We start from the raw sequence: 21,912 nt of genomic DNA, 5'->3' as shown, positions 1-21,912 counted from the left end.
TGCATTGTAGGCCATTCATCTCTGACACTTTCCCTGCAAAGAGAACGAGGAAGATGAGAAAGTGTGAGGCAGATCTGAGGATACTGGGTGGTGTGTCTGTCAGATACGACTGATCAATAATATAGACGGCCTGGCTTGTGAGGTGGGGAATCTTAAAAGCTGTAATAATTGGCTGTCAATAAAGAGCATGGCCGGTTTGACAAATGGTAATGATCAGGCTGTAGATTTCTGCATTGACTCGCTGGAAGCAGTTTTAATTTAAATAAGCAAAGCTTCATGTACCCATATAGCTTAGTCTGTGATGTGTTATTACAGCGAGAACGAGTTCAGAGAAAACGAGCAATCAGGCAGTTTAAAGCATTTTTTGCGAGTGACTTTTTATTCAGGATAGCAATGCCGAGGCTTTGATCTCATCTGATTGCCCAAAATTTCACATGGCTCTTTGATCTAATGGAGAGGCACAGGGTTGATCTTTTACAGAAGAAGGTCATTTGGCCAATAATGGGTTCAGGAGTGTAAAAAGTTTTGCTAGTTTTCTCATTTGCTGTTTTTGTTTGATGTGTATGGAAAAGAAGCACATGCATGTATGAATAAATGGAGGGAAAAATGTGTATGTATATTTTATAAATTAATCATATTTTAACACCTTCAAATAAAAGTTTTAAACATTCAGGATTTTATTCATTTATTACAAATTTCAAAAAATAAGGAGAAATTTATTTTTTTCTAAAATGGCCTAAAGCCGAGGTGGGCAACTTCTCTCACAGTGGGGGCCATAAAAATGTGTTAGTTTGATTGAAGGGCCACATTATCAACATTCATGTAAGCATTTACAATGACCAATATGAGCGCTGACACAGGAAAGAACAAGGAGTTTTTATAGTCATTTTGTGTGTTTTTCTGTGTGTATGCTTGTTGTTGTTTTGCTCGTGATGAGGCCTTTTGTGCATTTTTGTTGTCCTTTTGTGTAATTTTTCCTCTAAAATGTATGTTTTTCTGAGTCATATTAAGTGTTTGTGTTGTCATTTTGCGTTTTTTGGAGTCATTTTTGTGCATTTCTGTGATTTTGCTTGTTTGTTAGTACTGTGGGTTTGTGGAGGTTTTCTTTTTGTGTACTTTTGTTGTCATTTTCTGTCATTTTGTATATTTTTTGAGTCATTTTGTGTGTTTTTGTTGTTTTATGTTATTTGGAATCATTTTGTGTGTTACTGTTGTCGCTTTGTACTTTTTTGTAATAGTTTTGTGTGTTTTTTGAGTATTTTCTGTGTTTTTCTTGTCTTTTATTGTATTTTCCTGCAATGTGTTTCTTAATGTATTCTTGCTTTTGTTTTGCGTGTTTTTCTGTCATTTTGTATGTTGACTTTGGGGGCCGTATGAAATTAGGATGAATATGAGAGGATGAGGTTTTAACGTTCCGGTTTTAAAGAATATTATGAGAGAAGGAAATGTTCATGTAAAGAAATGTGTTGGTTCTTTTTGGGTAAAAGAAATCAGTGAAGTTTTACATCATCCATTTATCCATTTCTGATAAAGTCACTCCTGCTTTAGAAACTACCAGTAAAATTCCATTTGAACTCTTAAGTCTGGCAAATGCTTCTTTTTTCAAAGCAGCAAATTAAAATTCACTGCATCAGTCTGTCCCATGAAGCTCAACCTGTTCCCTTCGTACTTTCCCGACCGCCTCCTGCAGAACGGCTCCAGTGAGAAGCGAGAGGTGAGACAGTTCCAGTTCATGGCGTGGCCAGATCATGGCGTGCCAGAGTATCCCACTCCAATCCTGGCCTTCCTACGGCGGGTTAAAACCTGCAATCCTCCAGATGCTGGGCCCATGGTGGTCCACTGCAGGTGGGTACACACTACACAACTATGTACTGTAGCCTTTGATTTTTTTTTTTTTGCCTTTCTGAATGATCTACTACAGGGTTCCTCACATGGGGGTATTAACAAATAACGTGTCAGTCTTGGTCCCAACCCCTGGTGTGAGATGACCAGAAATTATAAAAACTCTGGAAATAAATCGACTAAATTTGTGTTTTTCAACCTTGGGGTAGGCACCACATGTGGGGTCGCCTGAAATTTTAGAAAAATTTAAATAGATTCTTTAAATTATTTATTTATTTATTTTTTATTAAAACATTACACAATCTTAAACAATTGTATTTCTATACTTCCACTTTGCATAATAAAAATTTAGTTCAACTAAAATGCAGTAAAAAAAAAAAAATGAGCTCAAACATGATCAAAAAATAATTCTCGAAAAAAAATGTCTTCTTCTTGATATCAAAATGGGGTCGAGATCCAAAAATGGTTTGGAACCGCTGCACTAAATACTGTTTCATTCCACTTATTTACAAAATGAGATTCTTTAAAATGTGTGTTAACACTCATTCATTCCTTCCATCATTATGCTCTATAGTTGTTTTGTATAATCTTCTAAGCACAAAGGGGGTTCTGAATGGGGGATTCAGAAATAAGAGAAAGAGGGTACTTGAGCCAAAAAAGTCTGAGAACCACTGATCTACTACCGTATTTTTCGGACTATAAGGTGCACCGGATTATAAGGCGCACTATCGATTGCACTTCCTGTGGTGTTGACCTTTGACAGCATGTGCAGACAAGTAAAAAAAATAAAAATAAGGCGCACTATCAATGAATGGGTCTGACTGGGTCTATTTTCATACATAAGGCGCACTGGTTTGTTGTTGTTATTATTATTATTATTATTATTATTATTATTATTATTAAGAAGCATTAAGCGAAACAAAATAGTCAGATAAGTCAAACTTTATTCAACTCATTAACAATAACTCAACATTGTTCAGGTTTAACACATAAAATTAAGAATAACACGCTCACTTTTTCAGTTCAGTATGTTGAAGCACAGGTACATATCACTCCACGAGGCGCCTGACTACGGTAGCCCAAAAAGTGCCAATAATCCATCAAGCAGTACAGCTTCATAGTTTACCAAAGTTGTACTAAAACATTTTGACATATTCATTTCATACATAAAGCGCACAGTCGATTTTTGAGAAAATTAAAGGATTTTAAGTGCGCCTTATAGTCCGAAAAATATGGTAAATACTTTTTTTTAATCTGCTATTTGAAATTCTTACTCACCTGTCTGTATCATCAGAATTAATATACATGAAATAACAGTGCATCGTTAATAATAGGCATCAGAATTTAAAAAAAAAAGAATGTTTGATCAAAGGAACGTGCAAGCACATAATAAAGCATTTAATTTCAAACATTGACATTAAAGTTGTGTTTAATAAGCAGGCTGAATGTGTTCAGATTTCCATCACTACTTCCTTATGCGTACAAAGAGAACATTTTAGATACTAAACACATCATTTTCCCGTCTGGAGTTGTCAAATTCACACACATCCGCATTCCCCATTCATCCTAGAACTATCAATGTCCTTCGTCTGAATTCTCATTATGGATATCGCCATTGTCACATTTGCAAGTTGGAACAGTAATTGAAGATACGTCTAATCACACTTTAACTGGTTGGAATTACACTTTTGGATTTCAACAATTTAGTCGGCCATAAATCCAGTTAAGTTTATCTCATTAATTCTCATTCTGCATTGGGATAATGGGAAATGATGCTGCAAAAAAGCTTTACTAAGGAGCTTTTGGTCATGTCAGCATCTGGCCCTGTTTATCTGACAGTCTGTGCAACACAGGGGATAGATCACTGTTTCAATTTCATCCAGGCACCTGGTACCTCTGGGGAGGATTTACCTGTTCTCACAGTGTGCATGGGTTTTCATCAACAGTCTAATACAGCTTAATGTGTGCACGTATAACCTCAAGTTCAAAGAAACTGGTCAAGAAGTGAAATAAGAACGGTACATACACAGCTGTAAAGCATCTCAGAGAAAAGATAAGGATTCAAACCTCTTTAAGATGCATCTGCAACCACAAACTACAGCACCTATTTTTACGACTCATCTGCAGAGATAGCAGACGTAAATTAACAAGCCTGAAAGGTGTTTTCGGCCCATAAAACATAGCTGTCAAACAGATTAGTTTAGAGGCAAAAAGCGGCTCAGCGTGATCTACTGTGAGCCACAGCAGAAAAATCACACCATGATTATGAGCAAGCAACTGTTTTATGTTTGCTTTTTGTGTGTGGATAGGAAACTTCAAAATACCTACTGGATATTAAAAAATGTTGAAAAAAAAAAAATTCCACTATATACTGTATCTTCTTGTGAGTTTTTTTTCTTATTATGCATGTACTTGTAATGTGTATACAAAGGTGAAAGTAACAGATTACAAGTACTCAAGTTACTGTAATTGAGTTCTTTTTATGGGTATTTTTTCAAAATATTTTTAAATCAGTAATTTTACTTGTACTTAAGTATGTTTTAGAAAAAGTAAAGTAATTTATTACATTTCTGCACTGTACCATTACTGAGTAAGTTTTAATTAAAGTTTTAAAAATGAAATGACCAGACAACAATCAAATGCATCACATCATAGCTGACCAACCAGATTAAACACAACTCCAGTTTTTTATTGTTTACTTTACTTTATTTTATTTTAATTCATATATATATATTATGTTATTTATCAGTTATTTCAGCCTGAGATTTACCTGTAAGATTTATTACCAAAAACAAATGGTATCTGGTACATTTTACTTTGAGTACTATTTAATTGCACTACTTTTTACTTGAGTATTTTATGTATGACTTACTTGTACTTGAGTACAATTTCAATCAGTCTTCTTAAGTAGGATATATCAATACTCTTTACACACAGCTGTGTAGCTATATATAAATATTTATACATACAGTATATACATATACCTACATATACCTCTTAAGGGCCAGATTTAAAGCTGTTGGAGATGAAAGCATTAATATAGTGTAGGCCTCATAGTTCAATAATTCAAAGATTATTTGAACTCGTCCAAAGTCTGTTTCGATCTCCACCATTTACTTGCTCTTATTGACACCAATACGATGCGTTACGACAATGTCAATAAACCAAGTTTTCACGGTGGAGATCAAAACTAATGTTTTAGTGGCAATTTCAACCTTTTACATCTTTTTTTTGGGAAAATGATCTTCAATTTCTCAATCTATGAGGCTTACACTAAATTGTCCCCAGCTATAAACCATTTATTGTATGTTTGAGATCTGAACATATAGCAACAGAAGAGTAAAGAAGTATTCTGAAAACAAAGGACATCTATTGTGTCTGACTGGTTATATTCCTCCCTCTGCTCTTTGACAGTGCCGGCGTGGGCAGAACCGGATGCTTCATCGTCATTGACGCCATGCTGGAGCGGATGAAGCATGAGAAATCCGTGGACATCTACGGCCACGTGACGTGCATGCGTGCCCAGAGGAACTACATGGTCCAAACCGAGGACCAGTACATCTTCATCCATGAGGCCTTGTTGGAGGCTGCCACCTGCGGCAACACCGAGGTGCCAGCACGCAACCTGTACGCCCACATCCAGAAACTCACCCAGCCTCCGTCCGGAGAGACGGTCACTGCGATGGAACTGGAGTTCAAGGTGAACCCAACACACGTAGCACAAGAAATACTACTTTGTTTTTTATGTTATGTGTAGAGCGAGTGTTGGTTTGCACTCACACTTTTCCTCCCTCCTTTTGGTAAACAGAGACTGGCCAACTCCAAAGCGCACACATCCCGTTTCATCAGCGCCAACTTGCCCTGCAACAAGTTCAAGAACCGCTTGGTCAACATCATGCCTTTCGAGTCAACACGAGTCTGCCTGCAGCCAATCCGCGGCGTGGAGGGATCCGACTACATCAACGCCAGCTGTATCGATGGCTACAGGTCAGTGGAGGAAAAACCACAAAGTATCAGACTTTTAGAGGCCAAGGGATCCTGTGTTATAGTACAGAGCTAGTGTTGTACTCATACAAACATACTATCCAAGGCCAAGATTTGCCCAAGACCAGAATGCACCAAGACAAGACCAAGATTCTTGGGAGTCTAGACGAAGACTAAGACAAGACCATGACATGGTTGAAGAGTTCTCTTCAGTGTTAGTTTTCTTATAAATTCAGTCAACAGACAAAGACAAGGCGTCTGCAACTCTGTCAAAGCACAACATGCAAAAATCTCGAATCTTGACATATTTGTTGAACTAAATTATTTATACAAAATTCTTGTATGTATTTAAAAGCCACCGATAAGTCCAGAAACAAAGTAAGTGTTCAGAGGTATTTCTGACGGGAAATAAGATGGACTGACGTCAGAGTTTTTGCAAGTGTCTGACACATAAGATACTCAAAAAGATGACTAAGGAGGCAGAACAGTGAGCTAATGCTACATGTTTTAAATCAAATGACAACATAAATTAATCAAGAATAGTTCCAAGTGCTCTTTCTTATCACATTAATGAAGTTAAAGAATAGCCGATGCTGGTCTTAACGGAAAATCTAGATTCTGGCCAGACCAGAGACAAGACCAAGGCCAACCATCTTATACAGAGCCATCACTCCATTCAGTTTAAAGAAGCACGAGACATGTTTAACCTGGGATGGTGACTTTCCACGCCAGGAATTAAGAACTATCTTTGCTCTAAGGCTGCTGTTATAGGTTTTCCCAGTTGACTTGATGAAAATGTATAGGCGGAGAGTCAAGATGAGGCCGCAGTGGGTAGTATCCACTTACAACAATTACTCCCGACTCTGTCATTCTATGCTTTTCGTTCACTGAACAGCTCCAGCTTTCATAAAGAAGCTTCTGCGTGTCCTTGCGTGCTCTGTGAGTCCAAATTGCTTCCTGAAGGGTGGAGAAGATGAAAAGGCAGCTCTGTGTTTTATATCTATATAAGTATGAGCTGTGACAGATACTGCTGACTCTTCTGCAGTGAAACTGAAGGGATGGATTTAGCCAGCGTGAAATGCCATTTAGTCCAAACGGGCTTCTGTGTCATATCTGCTCGTGATGGAAAGAATACCTCTGCTCCCACCTTCCCAAACTCTCCCTCTCTTCCTTATGCTGTGTGCAACTGTTAATGAGAAGGTGCCCCACAGTGGCCAACCCTCCATCCATTGTTTCTGTGTAAATAACATAATCGCGTCAAGAGGGTGTTGTAATGAAGTGTGTTCTCCAAAGCCCTCCTTGACGTCTTTTCATCCTCTTTCTTCTTTTCTTGTTCCCTTTTTTTTTAAACCCTCGCTCTCTTCCTTCTCCTCCCTAATCTCTCTCCTCTCAACCTCTTCCCTCCCTCCCTCACCTCTCCTCCCACCGATGTTCCTCACTCGCCATCTTAATTTTCTCTCCAAAAAATCACGGCAGAGACAGACATCCGGGTGGCGACCTGTTGTATGCACCAGTGGCACTGTGTAATTAAGCCGCCTATTAAAACACAGGCATAAATACAAACTAAACACAGGTCTCCAGCACCACTCACCCCGGCGCCTTCAAGAAAAGCCAATAATATGCTAAGTTAATGAGAGGCAGAGCATTGATTCCAGCTCTGCTATCGGGGGCCCGAGCCCTGGGTTTGCTCTCATGTAGGCTGGAGTTTTAAGGTTTGTAATGAGGTTGAAATGAAATGCTGTGTCCTCAAGCACTGCAGTCATGTGGGATGATGCAGGGAATGCTTTGTGCTGTTTGGCAGCACGCTCATCGCAACTCTGGGTTCTGTGCGAGCAGAAGACGGTATTATGGTATAGGGTTTGTTGTTTTGGTTTGAATGGGGGGTCGTGTTGTTATTATTAGGAGGTTAGAACAATGCACTCATCCAGGGTTGGGGGTCAATTAAATTTTTCAATTACAATTACATCTTCAACTATCCATGTTAAATTACAACAGAATTATGATTATGGTGATCAGCATATGTTCCAAATGACAGTTAAAATTACATTATTATTTTCCCCCTGAAAGTCCATTACAATTATATTCTCAATTACTAAAGTTCAATTACAAGTAATCACAATTACTGAGTCTTTAATAAATAAGCCCTTAAAACGTATCTTTCTTCTTGTGTTAGCTTTCTGTTAGCATCTTAAATCAGCTGTAAAATACACTAAAAATAAGGTGGTAAAATGATAATCAGGAGAAGTGACAGATAGTGGGAAAACTTAATATGAAACATATTTTTTTATAATTCTTAACTATATATGTGTAAGCCACATTTTTTGGGTTAAATTAAAATTACAATTGACCATTTCTATATAGTTTCCAAGCCAATTACAATTACAAAGTCAAATAACTGAAATCAATTGCAATTAAATTACAATTACAATGGCAATACATTTTTCTATTACAATTACATTCATAATTACGTCAATTGTAATTGACCCCAACCCTGCATTCATCTGTTTTTCGTCTACTGCTCCTCCCTTTTGTCTTTTCCACTTCATTTTTAGTATCATCTGTTCTTCTCAAACCAGCAGCAGTTCATAACCCTCCATATCTTCCCTCTGCATCTCTCTGCTACTTAGCTTCCTGCTTCTCCCCATTTTCATCTTTTTAATGTAATTCTTCCCTCTGTTTCCTCCCCCTCCTTCAATGTCATCTTCTCTCTGCCAATCTGTTGTTTCCGTATTCGCGCGAGTTCGGCCCTGAGCATATTCTAATCTCCCAGTTCCACATTAGCGGATCGCCTGCAGCCCCTTCATTAGCTGTTCAGCTACGGCTTGGTGTGCAGTGCGTGCGAGTCGCTGCGTGCTTGAATATACATGAACAACTACTGCATGGGTAAATGCCTATACCTGGAATACGAGTGTGTACATGTGCTGCAGACATGTGAGTGTGTGCAACTGCAGTCACGCCTGGGGTTTGTGTGTGTATGCTTGGGATTTGGGGCTTCCTCTACGCTGATCGGCGCACTTCTGCCACCTGCTGCCACTGCACAGTCACTGCATAGCCAGGACAAAGTCACGTATTACACCAGCACCAGCTCTGGCATCTCAGTGGATGAGCTCATCTCTAGTTTTTTGAGCATATCAAGTGCTCTAGTTCTGTGTTGTGATACAGAGAGGAAGAAGGAAGAAGAAGAAGAGGATCTATACTCGGCTTAGATTGCCTGAGGATGGGGATAGTTCTCTGAATAATTTATCATATACATTTACTGCAGAGATTTGTCTTGTTGCTGTCTTCAGATTTTCAGTTAGAAGCGCTTTGTGATCTGGGCCCTAAATACTTTGTTGCTGCTTTGGAAAAGTTGGTCATGGACGTTTAAATGAAGTCACTTTGCAGTTTTTTGTAGCACTTTTATTGCTTTACACATTTATAGGCTTCATTCAGCAATTCTTGGGCTTAAAGCAAGACTGAAAAACTCTATTCCAGCAACCACAGATTGCATTATTTGTTCCCAATTGGGTCAAGTTGGAAAAACACTATAAACAATAAGTTGCTCTTTACTTGAGGTTTTATACTTAACGCTGACATTACGCTATCATTATCTGTCATTAGCATGAACAAGGTGTCACAAAGACTGTGCTTAACTCATTGGCTGCCAGCCATTTTCAGAACAGCTACCCCCTCCCTGTCATACATTTTAGAGCATTTTGACTGATTTTGAAGACCCACAGAATGTTTTGTAATATGACTATGTAAAATCCGAAACCAGATTCTGAAAGAATTGACTCTCTACTTTATTAGAATTTTTTATTTTTTTTTCTTGTTTTGTTCTTCGGTAGTCAGCAGTTGAATATAGGTAAGTTTAAAAGAAAACGCCAGTTTCTGAGCAAAAAGCTGAGAAAACAGCCCTGTGATTCATTTTTTTTTTTTTTTTTTTTTTTGCTTTAATAACACCTTAACATTGGTTTCCTTCTATAAAACAACACTGAAACCAGGCTTTTGATGGCAAAGTTATTATTATTTTATCTGAGTCAGAGTTGTGTGGTTCCCTTACAGTATTTTGACCTTCCTCCAACGGTGCACTGCTGCCACCTACATGGCACCAGCTGGTCACTACATCATAGTACAAGGCTGATATTCATGGGAAACTCAGTAATTGTGATTAATTGTAATTGAACTTGAGAACGTAGTTGGAATTGACTTTCAGGGGCAAAATAATTGTATTTTTAATTGTAAATGAAAAAAAATGTTGGTCACTGTAATCATAATTGAGTTGTAATTGAACATGAATAATTGAAGACATAATTGTTATTTTGAATAATAATGGTTAGGGTAATGAAGGGTTAACGTAACAAAATGACACTTAATGTCATAATGATGACAGTGTAATGTCAGCCTAATGTAGAAAACTTCAAGTAAAGTGTTACCAAACAATCTAAGTAGCGACAAGTTACTAGTTGTTCATTGTGAGGGCTCGGTATTGTGCCATTATTAACACACGTGTTAACCTGTTGTCTCCTCTGTGTGCCTTTGCGACCTCAGACAGCAGAAGGCCTACCTGGCCACACAAGGCCCGCTGGCTGAGACCACCGAGGACTTCTGGAGGATGCTGTGGGAGCACAACTCCACCATCGTGGTCATGCTCACCAAGCTGCGAGAGATGGGACGGGTGAGTGAGACGCTGAAACATAAACAGACGCTGTAGCCTGTGAGGTCACTCGACCACTTCAGAGGGAGATAAAGATCGATAAACGCTGGGTCGCCTCAGCTCAACGTTACACTGATTAAATATTAATTCATTCCAGTGCTGAGCAGTAACTGTAGATGAAAGCTGACTTTCCTTATCAGCAGGATTAGAATGCAGCGGGTTAGGAGAGCGTGCTGCTGTGTCGGCTTTGTCAATAATTTGTCACATTCTAGGGATGCATGCGTGTTTTACATACTGTTTTCAAACGTGGGCGTTTAAACCATTTCTTGTCATGTAAACTACACAGTTTCAGCAAAATTATTGCTTTTGATTATTTAAAAGTTAAACTATGGCTTAATGCATGCATTGCAGAGGTAGTCACCTATGGAACCCATGCAAAAAGTGCCAAGTGATGATTACATCTAATACTTACATACTTACATCTTTCTGGACCTATTTACTATAGTGGGCATCATCAACACTAAACCTTATATATATATATATATATATATATATATATATAATTAATGGAAAAATTTGCTTGTGTTTTGGGAAAAACTTTTTTGTCTGTTTTTTTAATTCTATTTTTCAGAGTAATTATTTCCTGTTTTACGTGGTAATTTCTTTTTGTTTTTCGAACACTTTTTTTTTCCTGTTTTTTGGAGTCGTTTTTTTAAAAAAAAAAGTTACTCACAGACAAAGAAAGTTATTTATATAGATTTTTTATCTACTGGGTGTCCATTGTAGACAGTTAGAGGTAAAATCAGCATTTATTCAATGTTTCCATGCAACCAGGACAAGCTGATCACTCAAGTCACTGCTATTGATCCAATAATAAAAAATGGGTCAGTGACAAGTGCATTTCTTTCACTTGAACAAGTTTTAAATGCAAGACAAAAAAATAGAGTATAAGTAGTACCTCTACTCTATATGCACTCACTTTTTTCATAAAACATTACTTATCTGTAATTTATTCTATTATTTAAAGTGTCAAAATTGAAGTGTTAATTTAAAATTACTTTAAATTGTAGTCCTGTATAAAGTTTCAAATTAAATTTTTTTAATATTTTTATTTCCTTTACAATATTCATACAAACTTTGTCCAATGAAACCATTCATAAAGTCTCACGTAATGAAAATCCTTATACGTCATTGACCCAAATACGCTTCCTAACAGTTGGTTTAGAACCTTCAGCTATTAAAAATCCATTATAGTGTTTATCACTATTACATTTTTCTCACATAGTAAAGCATCAGTAGTTTGAACTCCACTTTTTCCTCTCCAGTCATCTTAATGTCATCAGTGTTCTCCAAATACTCACCCCTTTTATGAGCAAAAGCTAAGTGAACTATGCTAAACAGTAGCCTCCTATTCATAATCTACAAATTTAAATGTGACTCTCATTCCTTAAAGGTTAATCTTTTTAATTATAGCAAATCTTATCAGCACTGACTTTGATCTCTAGTATCTGTGTCTGAGCTGTCTTTGTGCTAATTAGTTTATTTATTATTTTATTTATTATTCATTCTTCCTGGTGTGTTTTTATAGAAGTAACCAAGGTGAATGTGTGTCTTTCTCTCCTGTAGGAGAAGTGCCATCAGTACTGGCCAGCAGAGCGCTCAGCCAGGTACCAGTACTTTGTGGTGGATCCAATGGCGGAGTACAACATGCCCCAGTATATCCTCAGAGAGTTCAAAGTCACAGACGCCAGGGTACGTACGTTAGTCTAAGACAAGTGTCAAACTCAAGGCCCGGGGGCCAAATCCAGCCCTTTGGAGTATCCATTTCGGCCCGCAGGAGAAAGTAACAATGACAGAGAAAACAATATTTGCAGACGCTCACAGTTTTCCCAGTGCTTCTATCACATGATGGCAGTCATTTTCAATATTAAACTGTTGAAAAAAACCACAAAATTCTTACAAAATCTTTTAATTTTCCTCAAATTATTACACAACATTTTCCTTAATTAAATACATATTGGTCACAAATCTAAGAAATTTAAAGTGATTGCTTGGATAATGTTGGTTTTTTACATAATTTGTATTTTATGTAAATGTACAAGTGCAAACTAGGGCACAATAATGTTGAAATTACTATAAAATCTGTGGCCCACTTGCAATCAAACCAGTCCGTATTTGGCCCCTGAACTAAAATGCGTTTGACACCCCTCGTCTATGAAAATCAGCCTTTGTGTTTGTGTGCGCGGCTTGAGGATTGATTGGTATTTTTTATACCAACACCACCCTACTGGCCCAGAATGTATCTTAATTGTAGGTTTTAGGCATGAACAAACATGCTGAGTGTAAGAATTATAGCAGTTGTGATTTGAAGGTAAAGATGATCAGTTATATTTCCTGACATGCTGACATGGAGGGAAGGCGCCATCAAACGTGTTTACCCAGATTTAACAACAGCTACGGCATGCTGGCGCAATGGAGTGTTTGTGTGGAGTGTGCGCGCGGTGTGTGCACTTTTGGATGTTTGTGTGTGCGCGCTTTGAGATCACTGTTGAACTACATGAAAAGCATTGCCTTCAATTCTCCAGGGCCAGCACTGGAACTCCCTGTGGTGCGGTAGTTTCAATGAGCTATAAATATTCTTTACTGTCACCTGAAGGCTCACAGCGCAGCAGCAGCAGCAGCAGCAGCAGCACTACTCTAATCCTTCATCCACTCCTTCGTGTGTGTGTGTGTGTGTGTGTGCGTGTGTCATCATCAATTGTTCATTTTCAATTACAACTCAAATAATTTTATGGCGAAAGGCATTTTTTCCAATTAGAATTCAAATTAAAATGTGTATTTTCCCTCTGAAAGTCAATTACAATTATGTTCCCAATTACTAAAGTTCAAATACAATTAATCAACAATTACTGAGCCTGAAATAAATATCTCCATATAACTTAACCTTCCTCTTGTGCCATCTTTCTGTTATCATAGGATTTTTGTATATATATACACAAGGTATAGAGTAGAGGTAACTATAGCATAGTATACAGATGGCACAAGGGAAGGAAAACTGTGTGTATGTAAAATGTAATAAATCAAAGATCAATAATTGTTAAGTACATATGTGTAAGTCATAAAACTGTAACATGGTTCCCCAGGTTTGCATTTAATTAAATTGTAATTGACAGTTTCTTTAGAATTTCCGTACCAATTACAATTATGAAGTCAATTATCTAAACTCATATTCAATTATGATTACAACAGCATCAGAATTTTTGTATTACTATTACTGTAATATAATTACGACATAATTTTTGAGGGCATGAACATTTATCTAAAGGTGCATCTTTTCTTTGTGTTTTTCTCATGACTTGAATTTAAACTGGCTCTTTTGGGCAAATGGAGTAAATAAAGGTTGAGCGATGTATCCCATTTCAGTAATAGTCTGCCAAATTATGTGTGTCGTAATAAACTCTCACTAAAAAAGTCTTTCATTCCGTGTTGTGGCATGACTGGCCAAAGTGTGGGCTTTGTGTTTGTCCTAGTTGCTCCCACACTACAGCCCTGCTGCAGTTTTTGTTTTTTCACTGCAAACCTCCACACAAGCTGTCTGCTTTATTCATATCTCCTCCCAGGTGGATAGGAGACTTGTTTGATGGCCGCGGTGACAACAGCGGGGTTATTCGCGAGCGCACATGGCGCCGCGAGGAACCCTGCTGTGGTGTTTTTTGGTGCACATGTATAAAAATGTAGAGAACAGAGAGAGAGAGAGATCAGTGAAGCACAAAGTGCAGAGAACAGCAGAGCAGTGCTGTATCACAGTCCTGGCCTCTTAAATGTACTTAAAGTCCTTATTTATCACCCGCTTCTTTCTCTCCTACTCAGGATGGACAGTCCAGAACAATCCGCCAGTTCCAGTTCACCGACTGGCCCGAGCAAGGAGTGCCAAAAACTGGAGAGGGCTTCATTGATTTCATCGGACAAGTGCACAAAACCAAGGAGCAGTTTGGACAGGACGGACCAATCACTGTACACTGCAGGTAAAAGGGAACAATGGCTCTGATTAAATCTCTGCTAAAGCAACATTGAAGTCTTAGTGCATTTTAACAGTCCAGGTGCTTCCTTTCCTTCTGTCAGCAGCAAGATTTAACCCTGTAAAGCCTGAATCATTCAGTATTTGACAGAAAATTCTGTCAATTATTCATGTTTTGAAACTGGAGCCTTTATTGGTCCTTGTAAACAATAAAAAAATAAATAAATTGAAATATCAATTTCCATTTATGAGTTTTAAATTGTATCATATTTGATACATCCGGTCTCAATGCTCCAATACGGGTTTTTTTTCTTTTTCAGAATCAGAATTCCTTTATTAATCCCAGGGGGAAATTGCTTTTGTTTCAGCCACAGAAGAAAAAAATCACACATAAAAGAATAAAACTTTTAACAAAGACGAAAGAAAGAAAACATAGTAAATAAGTGTATATTTAAGTAAAAGACTGTTAAAAATAGGGATCAGATACACAACAAAAACATAATAAATAACCAACATGTGAACAAAATGGTCATTCCATACATACATAAGAACATTTTTTAGAGCTATTTTCATCCACCAATGGAACTGGCACGGTGAACTCTATAACGCAGGGGTCACCAACATGGTGCCCTCAGGCTGGTTCTGGTGCTCTCGTCTCCACTGAGCTACAACTAAAATCTGATTTACTTGCCAGGATTCAAACCCACACAGATAAATACAGATGGCAGATGTAGTCAGTGCATATATAATAATAATAATAAAAATACATTTTATTTGAAAAATCAGCACCTTTCAGGTCAACCAAGGTCAACTTTAGAGTGCATAATAAAACCACAATACAAGTTAAGTTAAAACAGTATAAAAACAACAGTAAAAGTTAAGGTAAAAACACAGACACATAGGAGTGGGGGGGGCAGGTGGGAAATGCTGTTGTGAATAAGTGGGTTTTGACTCTGGTTTTGAATTGTGAGAATGAGTTCATGTTCCTGAGATGCAGAGGTAGTGAGTTCCAGCAGAGCGGCCATTTTGGTAAGGTGGGCTGGGGGAGTGGATAGATGAATGGAGGAAGAGGATCTGAGGGATTGAGATGGAGTGTGGATGAGATCAGTCAGGTAAGGGGGTGGCAATGGGGTGAATGGCCTCAAGAGGTAACAGAAGGATCTTGAAGTGGATGCGGAATTGTATGGGAAGCCAGTGGAGCTGGTGGAGAACAGAGGGTGTTCTGGTGACGGTGTAGACAGCTGAGTTCTGGACTGACTAGAGTTTATGGAGGGATTTGCTGGGTAGACCAAAAAAAAGGGAATTGCAGTAATCAAGCCGGGAAGTGACGAGACTGTGGACAAGGATGGCAGCAGTGTGAGGGGTGGGGGAGGGGCGGAGGCAATTGATGTTACAGAGGTGGAAATATGCAGAACGGGTGATATTATTGATGTGGGATTTGTAGGATGGAGTGCTGTTGAGGATGACACCCAGACTTTTAACCTGTGGGGAGGGGGAGGAGTTATCGATTTGGATGAAGAAACTATTGGATTAGTTCATCGGGCCTCTGCTGAGCTAATTACTGCCCCATGATGGATTATCCTCACATTGCATGTATAACATTGTATACATTTGGTTTTTCAAGAAAAAAAAAAAACATCACAGTAGTAGAGACTTCCAAAACTCAAATTCGTTTATCAAATATGGTATATTTGACGTTTATTAAATATCCTCAGCGTTGATTGTGTTGCAATTCTTTGTGTTTTCCAGTGCTGGGGTAGGCAGGACCGGAGTCTTCATCACTCTCAGCATCGTTCTGGAGAGGATGAGGTACGAAGGCGTGGTCGACCTCTTCCAGACAGTGAAAACACTTCGTACACAGCGACCTGCCATGGTGCAGACTGAGGTAAGGAGCCCACAAAGCTCAATGAAAAGCTTTTACCTTTTTTGTTCTTTTTCAAGCAAGGCTATTAAGTAGAGAAAAAAAATCCTCACTAATATTGTTTCTCATGTGGCAAAAAGAAAATCCCTCGGGAAAGTCATCCAGCGCTTTCACTATTGTTCCGAAGTCTAATTTTCTTCAAATTAAGATATGGTAAACAAATTAGAGGTCAGGCTCTGCATAATATGCTAATGCAGGCAAAGGCTGAATGTAAATGAGGTTATAAATAGCTTTACTGAGAAAAGATGTGAGAACAGTAGCATATTTAAGACAGAAAACACTTCTAAACATCCACTGAAGACTCTATTATGAATACTTACAAAGCAACACATTAATATACGTATTTATAAAACATGTCAACGACTAGGAAAATAATCCCAAAAGTAATCAGAAAATTATGTATGTAGTGTTTATTTGCATCAGAAATCTCCACACCTGCAGCTCAGCATCATCAACACACACACACACACACACACGATAGAAAAATACACATAATGACCCCCAAAACAACCACAATGATACACAAAATGACTTTAAACACACACACAACAAGAAATAAAACGCTCACAAAACATAGGTTCTTTCCTGTGTTAATGCTTAGATTGTTTATTATTCTAAATTCTGTTATGAATGTTGAATATGTGGACCTCAATTATTTATTTTTTATCTTGTCTGCACATGCTGTCGAAGGTCAACACTATACATCAGAATCAGAATCAGAATCATCTTTATTCGCCAAGTGTATGTTGTACACACGAGGAATTTGACTCGGTCAACTGTGCTCTCTCCAATAGTGAAAACATTCAATAATAAACAATCAACTAGAAAAGATGATAATAAGTATAAACATAAGTATAAATATAAACAGTAGTTAGACTAGAATGTGCAAACTCGATAAAATAACAAGATGATGATAATAATAATAATAATAATAATAATAATAATAATAATAATAATAATAATAATAATAATAATAGTGTAAAAAAATAAATAAATAAAAAAAGATAAAAAGAAGGAAAATAATAGAAAAGAAAGATAATAATAAAATATAATAATAATAATAATAAATAATAATAATAATAATAATAATAAAAGTGCAATCTATTTCAGCAATGCATGTTTTATTATTGCAATACATGAATAAATAAATCAATGTATTTTATTGCGTAATTGTGACCATCACCAGCCCTCCTTAAGGAAGGGTAAGAAACGCCTTATTATAGGGAGATAATATAAGAAGAGAGGGCAGTGTTACACCTAGGTGGGGAGGAAGGGAACAGGGAAGATGGAGTCAGGGTATGACAATGGAAGGTGTGGGGAAGAGTCGACTGTTTTAAGTTGAGATTGAAATGTGATACACACATTTTTGTGGGCCCCGCTGTGGCTATGGAAGATTCCACTAAATTTTGGAGGGGATTGATATACTGTATTATTATTAATTAGGATAGAAATGTCTTCCACACCTTTAAGGTGTGAATGATCATAGTACTATGATCAGGATCATTGATCTAGATACCTGATAATATCTGTTAAAGTGAATATTTGGTGCTTGGTGGAGTGTTATGCTCTGGTTCATATTGTAAAGTCTCCTATATGTGTTATCTATGTGCAGATGTATTATTTGTATGTACTGTTACATATGCAGGGCTGAGTTGACCTGTGAGTTTCTAGCACACCTCCTCACAGTCCTGTCCTGCTCTTTATTAGGACCAGTACCAGTTGTGCTACCGGGCAGCGTTGGAGTACCTGGGGAGCTTTGACCACTATGCAACGTAACCACTCCCGCTAAGCAGCTTCCCCCTGGTCTGACCTCTCAGGAGTGTGCCAAGTGTCCCATCTCAGCCACCATCCACTCACTTGACCGCCATCGCCGCCCTCTTCCACCACAACGCCCTTCCCCACCCAAAACCCCTTGAACCCGACCCCTCGCAGCCACTGGAGGGGATGGACGAAAGGAGGAGTTTGCAGAATCTGACAACGGTTTTAAGCTAATCAGAGAAACACTTTACACAGAAAACTGAACCATGACCAACATCCTGTACAGACGTGACGGTGCAGACTGGCCTCTCGCTGCTCTGCTCCGTCAAAGCCAAACCCTGATTGTCAAAAGGCTACTGGTAGCACAAAGAGAGCATTTTCTCTCTCTTGTTTTGTTCATTTTATTGTCGATATTATGATTCTTTTAAGTCCGATTATATTGTTTGTATACTCTTTTTGTTACTATTATTGATCATTTTAATATCAGACATTTTTTTTCTGTCTTAAACTGCTCAGTTGTGGGCTTGCGTCTTTTTTTATTATTATTTTATTTTAATTGTTTATCGGTACTTTAGCACAAGGGCCATGTGTTTTTAACATGAACCGAGATACTAATACAGGAGGACCACTGTTCTCTGAGCTGCTGACACGAGAGTCCATGGTTTATCACTTTTTTTAATTCTTTTTTTTTAATCCTTACTCGCGTGTCTGACTCAGATGGCCTTTTACGCAGAACGATTCTTGAGGAGAAAACAATCAACTTTGAGAACAGTTGCATTCAGAGCACAGGCTTACCATAGTTGTCCTTCTGTAAACATTGGTAGCTAATCGAAATACTTAAACGACTAAATCACACACACAGAAAACGGGAAGCACATTTATTTCAGACGCTGTTGTTGGTTTTTTTTTTCTTTTCCTTTTCTCTGTTGTTCTGTTTGGTTTTTTCATCAGAAGCCTGTGGCATAGCGGAGAACTCATCTGAGGAAAACAGACTTTTATATCCAATGGGTAATTTACTCCAGATTCATGGATATTGACGGACTTCCTTCTTCGCTTGCCATTAACACGACTGGTTTGCTGGAATAAAAAACGAATGGGGTCGGAAGAAGCGACTGGAGGTCCACGTGGGGCAGAGGAGCCGAGCCGTCGACGTTGGTACCTGTACAGAAACAACCATTCCTACCAGAGGGACAGAGACTCGGCCCTTTGGACTGAAACCTGATGTTATTTTATACAGAAATAGAACTATAAATATATATATAATTATGATTGATTATATATATGTACACTTACATATAGATATATACATGACTTCAAAAAGTATATTGTTCAAAAGCATTCATTCTGCTGATTTACCTAGCGACACTGCAGAGAGCCTGCTGTCCTAGAGTGTGTATTAATGGAAACACTGTTGTATCTACTGTACTACCATTGTAACTTGGACAGCTTGTTGTTCTGTCTGGATGAGAAAAAGCAGCACAGACCCCTGACCCCCCCCCCTTACCTCGCTCATCAAAGCGGACAAGTCCTTGCTCAGCACAGGCTATAACACTCAAGCACACACTCTCCCCCCCCCCAATAAAAAAAATAAAAATAACGACAAAAACAAAAGAAAAAGCAAAACCCAACGAAATAAGTCAAAGGAAATTGGAGGGAGAAGGAGAAGCAGAGGGAGGGGGAGGACTTGAAAATGCTGGCAAAAAAACTACAAATTTTCATTTTTACCTTGTGAATGCTTCGTGCTGTAGGGGTTCGACCTGTTATTCACACAGTCTGTTTTCTATTTGTTGATAATGAACTGGAATTTAAAAAGAAACTGTTGATGAAAATGAAAAAAAAAAACATTGATGTTAATAAAGCTAAATAATTGGGTTTTTGTACGAAGGCTGGCATGTGTGCTTCATTTACCCCTAATGTGGTATTCTATAGGATACTATACTGTAAGTAACTAAAAATATGCATCAACACAGGTGGTGTTTCAGACTCTTATTATTCTACATCAATTTTATATATAGCGCTTTTCCGGGTACTCAAAGTTGCTTTACAATGAAGGGAGCAGATTTCACAATGAGTGAAATTTGTTCTATTTGCTCATTTTTCCCTTCAATCCACCGTGAGGGCGTTCACCTGACCTTTTATGGGCACCAAATGGGCGGAGCAAGGTGTTTCTTCACGTGCGCACTTCACTTCTATCTGGCTTTAGATTTTTAAATTTTTATTTATAATATTTTTTCTTCGTAAATTGCAAGATTTGTTATGATCATTTAAATTTTGATTACCTATCATCTACTTTTTTGTTTTTTTTGGGGGGGGGAGGGGGTAAATTCTAATTATCAAACTGCAACACATCTTCACCCAATGCATTTAAGAATTTATTTGTTTTGTTTTTGGTTATTACCAGTAGCTAATTTAATCGACCAGTTATTCCAATTTTTTGTGTGTGTGTGTGTATCATTTGTTTTTAGAACAAAAAGCAGGAATCAAGTAGATGACCGTCTGTTGCATCATTGAGGCAGAAATTATGATGTTTGCTCTTTCATTACTGCCATTGTTCAGAGTTCTTTATACACGTCTGCTTTTGACATTCTATATTCTGTTCATTGAGTGCTTTACCTTAAATCAAACGGCTGCTTAGCTCAAGTTCTTTTTAGGAAAAAAAAGAAACAGTTTTGTGTAAATTTCCATTATTATCCAGCTAAACTAAGCCTCTATATATGTAAATAGAGTTCAATGACAAGTCATTTTAACATTTAATGTATAAACATTCTTATCAGCAATAGGCAAGGCAAACCCAAAGCCATTCACAGATTTAGACATTAGCATTACTTTTCTCAAATGTCACTTTTCCCAATAATTCCACTGAGTCAAAATGTAATTTTGGTTATCTAAAACAAACACATACTGGTAGATATCTTTAATTAAGGAGCGTTGAAGATATCTTGAAGTGGAGTTTTGACTCGACGTAATGACTTGCCCCGGAGACTAGAATGTGCAAAGTTTCACCTGGGCAGAAAGACATTTTTGATATCTACAATGTTGATTGAGCTATTATAAATATTAAATGTACAAACAGTTTGCCTTGAGCTGTGTTTTATAGTTTGCTTAAAGTTTTATTGAACTGTTTGCAGATGAATCAACTGTTTGCAGATGAATCAACCAGGTAAATATAAGTATCATACTGTGGTGGTATCATGACCTGGAAACACTCTGATGGAAGCATATTTATTACAAACCACCAGGGGGCAACAGTAGACAACACACACACACACACACACACAGTCTTTCTTCTTTGATGCCTCTCTCCTGACTTTAAAACTTGCAGGTTATTTGAAAATCTCATGTTTTCAGGCAGCTCCAGTCAATCCATCAGAAGAAATATGTGAGTGTATTCCACCTGAGAGGTGGCATTCCTTACAATTTAATATTTAATGCTGTTTGTAAATGTATGTTTGAGTTTGTGTGCATCATATTCTTACCATTTGTAATTTCTGTAGCTTCTTTCTCCCCCTCCCCAGTTAAATCCACTCTTATCACATGACTTGAAAAAAAAAACACCTGAAGCACACCTGATAAAATCTTTAACATCCCACAATTGGTCTATCTGTCATACACATGTTGAATATAATAAAGAGAAGAGCTGTTGACTGCATGTAGGTCATATGATCAGCAATGCAGCAGTAGATTGTCCACCTTGCACCTATTTCTAGATGGTCATTTCTCCTCCTATTTTATATGTAATGATTAGATAAACAG

General features: G+C 37.8%; 1 protein-coding gene across 12 annotated transcripts in view; it reads left to right on the top strand.

Annotated features, from left to right (window-relative positions):
* The window catches only part of LOC114479097 (receptor-type tyrosine-protein phosphatase F), a 255,606-nt gene extending 235,567 nt beyond the window's left edge, over nucleotides 1–20,039 (top strand). For all 12 annotated transcript variants that reach the window (XM_028472565.1, XM_028472564.1, XM_028472562.1 and 9 more), the window contains 8 exons: nucleotides 1,691–1,845; nucleotides 5,257–5,542; nucleotides 5,651–5,829; nucleotides 10,357–10,483; nucleotides 12,089–12,214; nucleotides 14,333–14,487; nucleotides 16,230–16,365; nucleotides 18,109–20,039. In XM_028472565.1, coding sequence (XP_028328366.1) covers nucleotides 1,691–1,845; nucleotides 5,257–5,542; nucleotides 5,651–5,829; nucleotides 10,357–10,483; nucleotides 12,089–12,214; nucleotides 14,333–14,487; nucleotides 16,230–16,365; nucleotides 18,109–18,177 — 1,233 coding nt within the window. In that variant the 3' untranslated portion in view covers nucleotides 18,178–20,039. The remainder of the gene's footprint in view (nucleotides 1–1,690; nucleotides 1,846–5,256; nucleotides 5,543–5,650; nucleotides 5,830–10,356; nucleotides 10,484–12,088; nucleotides 12,215–14,332; nucleotides 14,488–16,229; nucleotides 16,366–18,108) is intronic.
* Nucleotides 20,040–21,912: the final 1,873 nt, after the last annotated feature.

Source organism: Gouania willdenowi, chromosome 17, assembly GCF_900634775.1.
Source record: "Gouania willdenowi chromosome 17, fGouWil2.1, whole genome shotgun sequence".
Classification (NCBI taxonomy): Eukaryota; Metazoa; Chordata; class Actinopteri; order Blenniiformes; family Gobiesocidae; genus Gouania; species Gouania willdenowi.
This window is presented reverse-complemented; position numbering and strand designations above follow the sequence as displayed.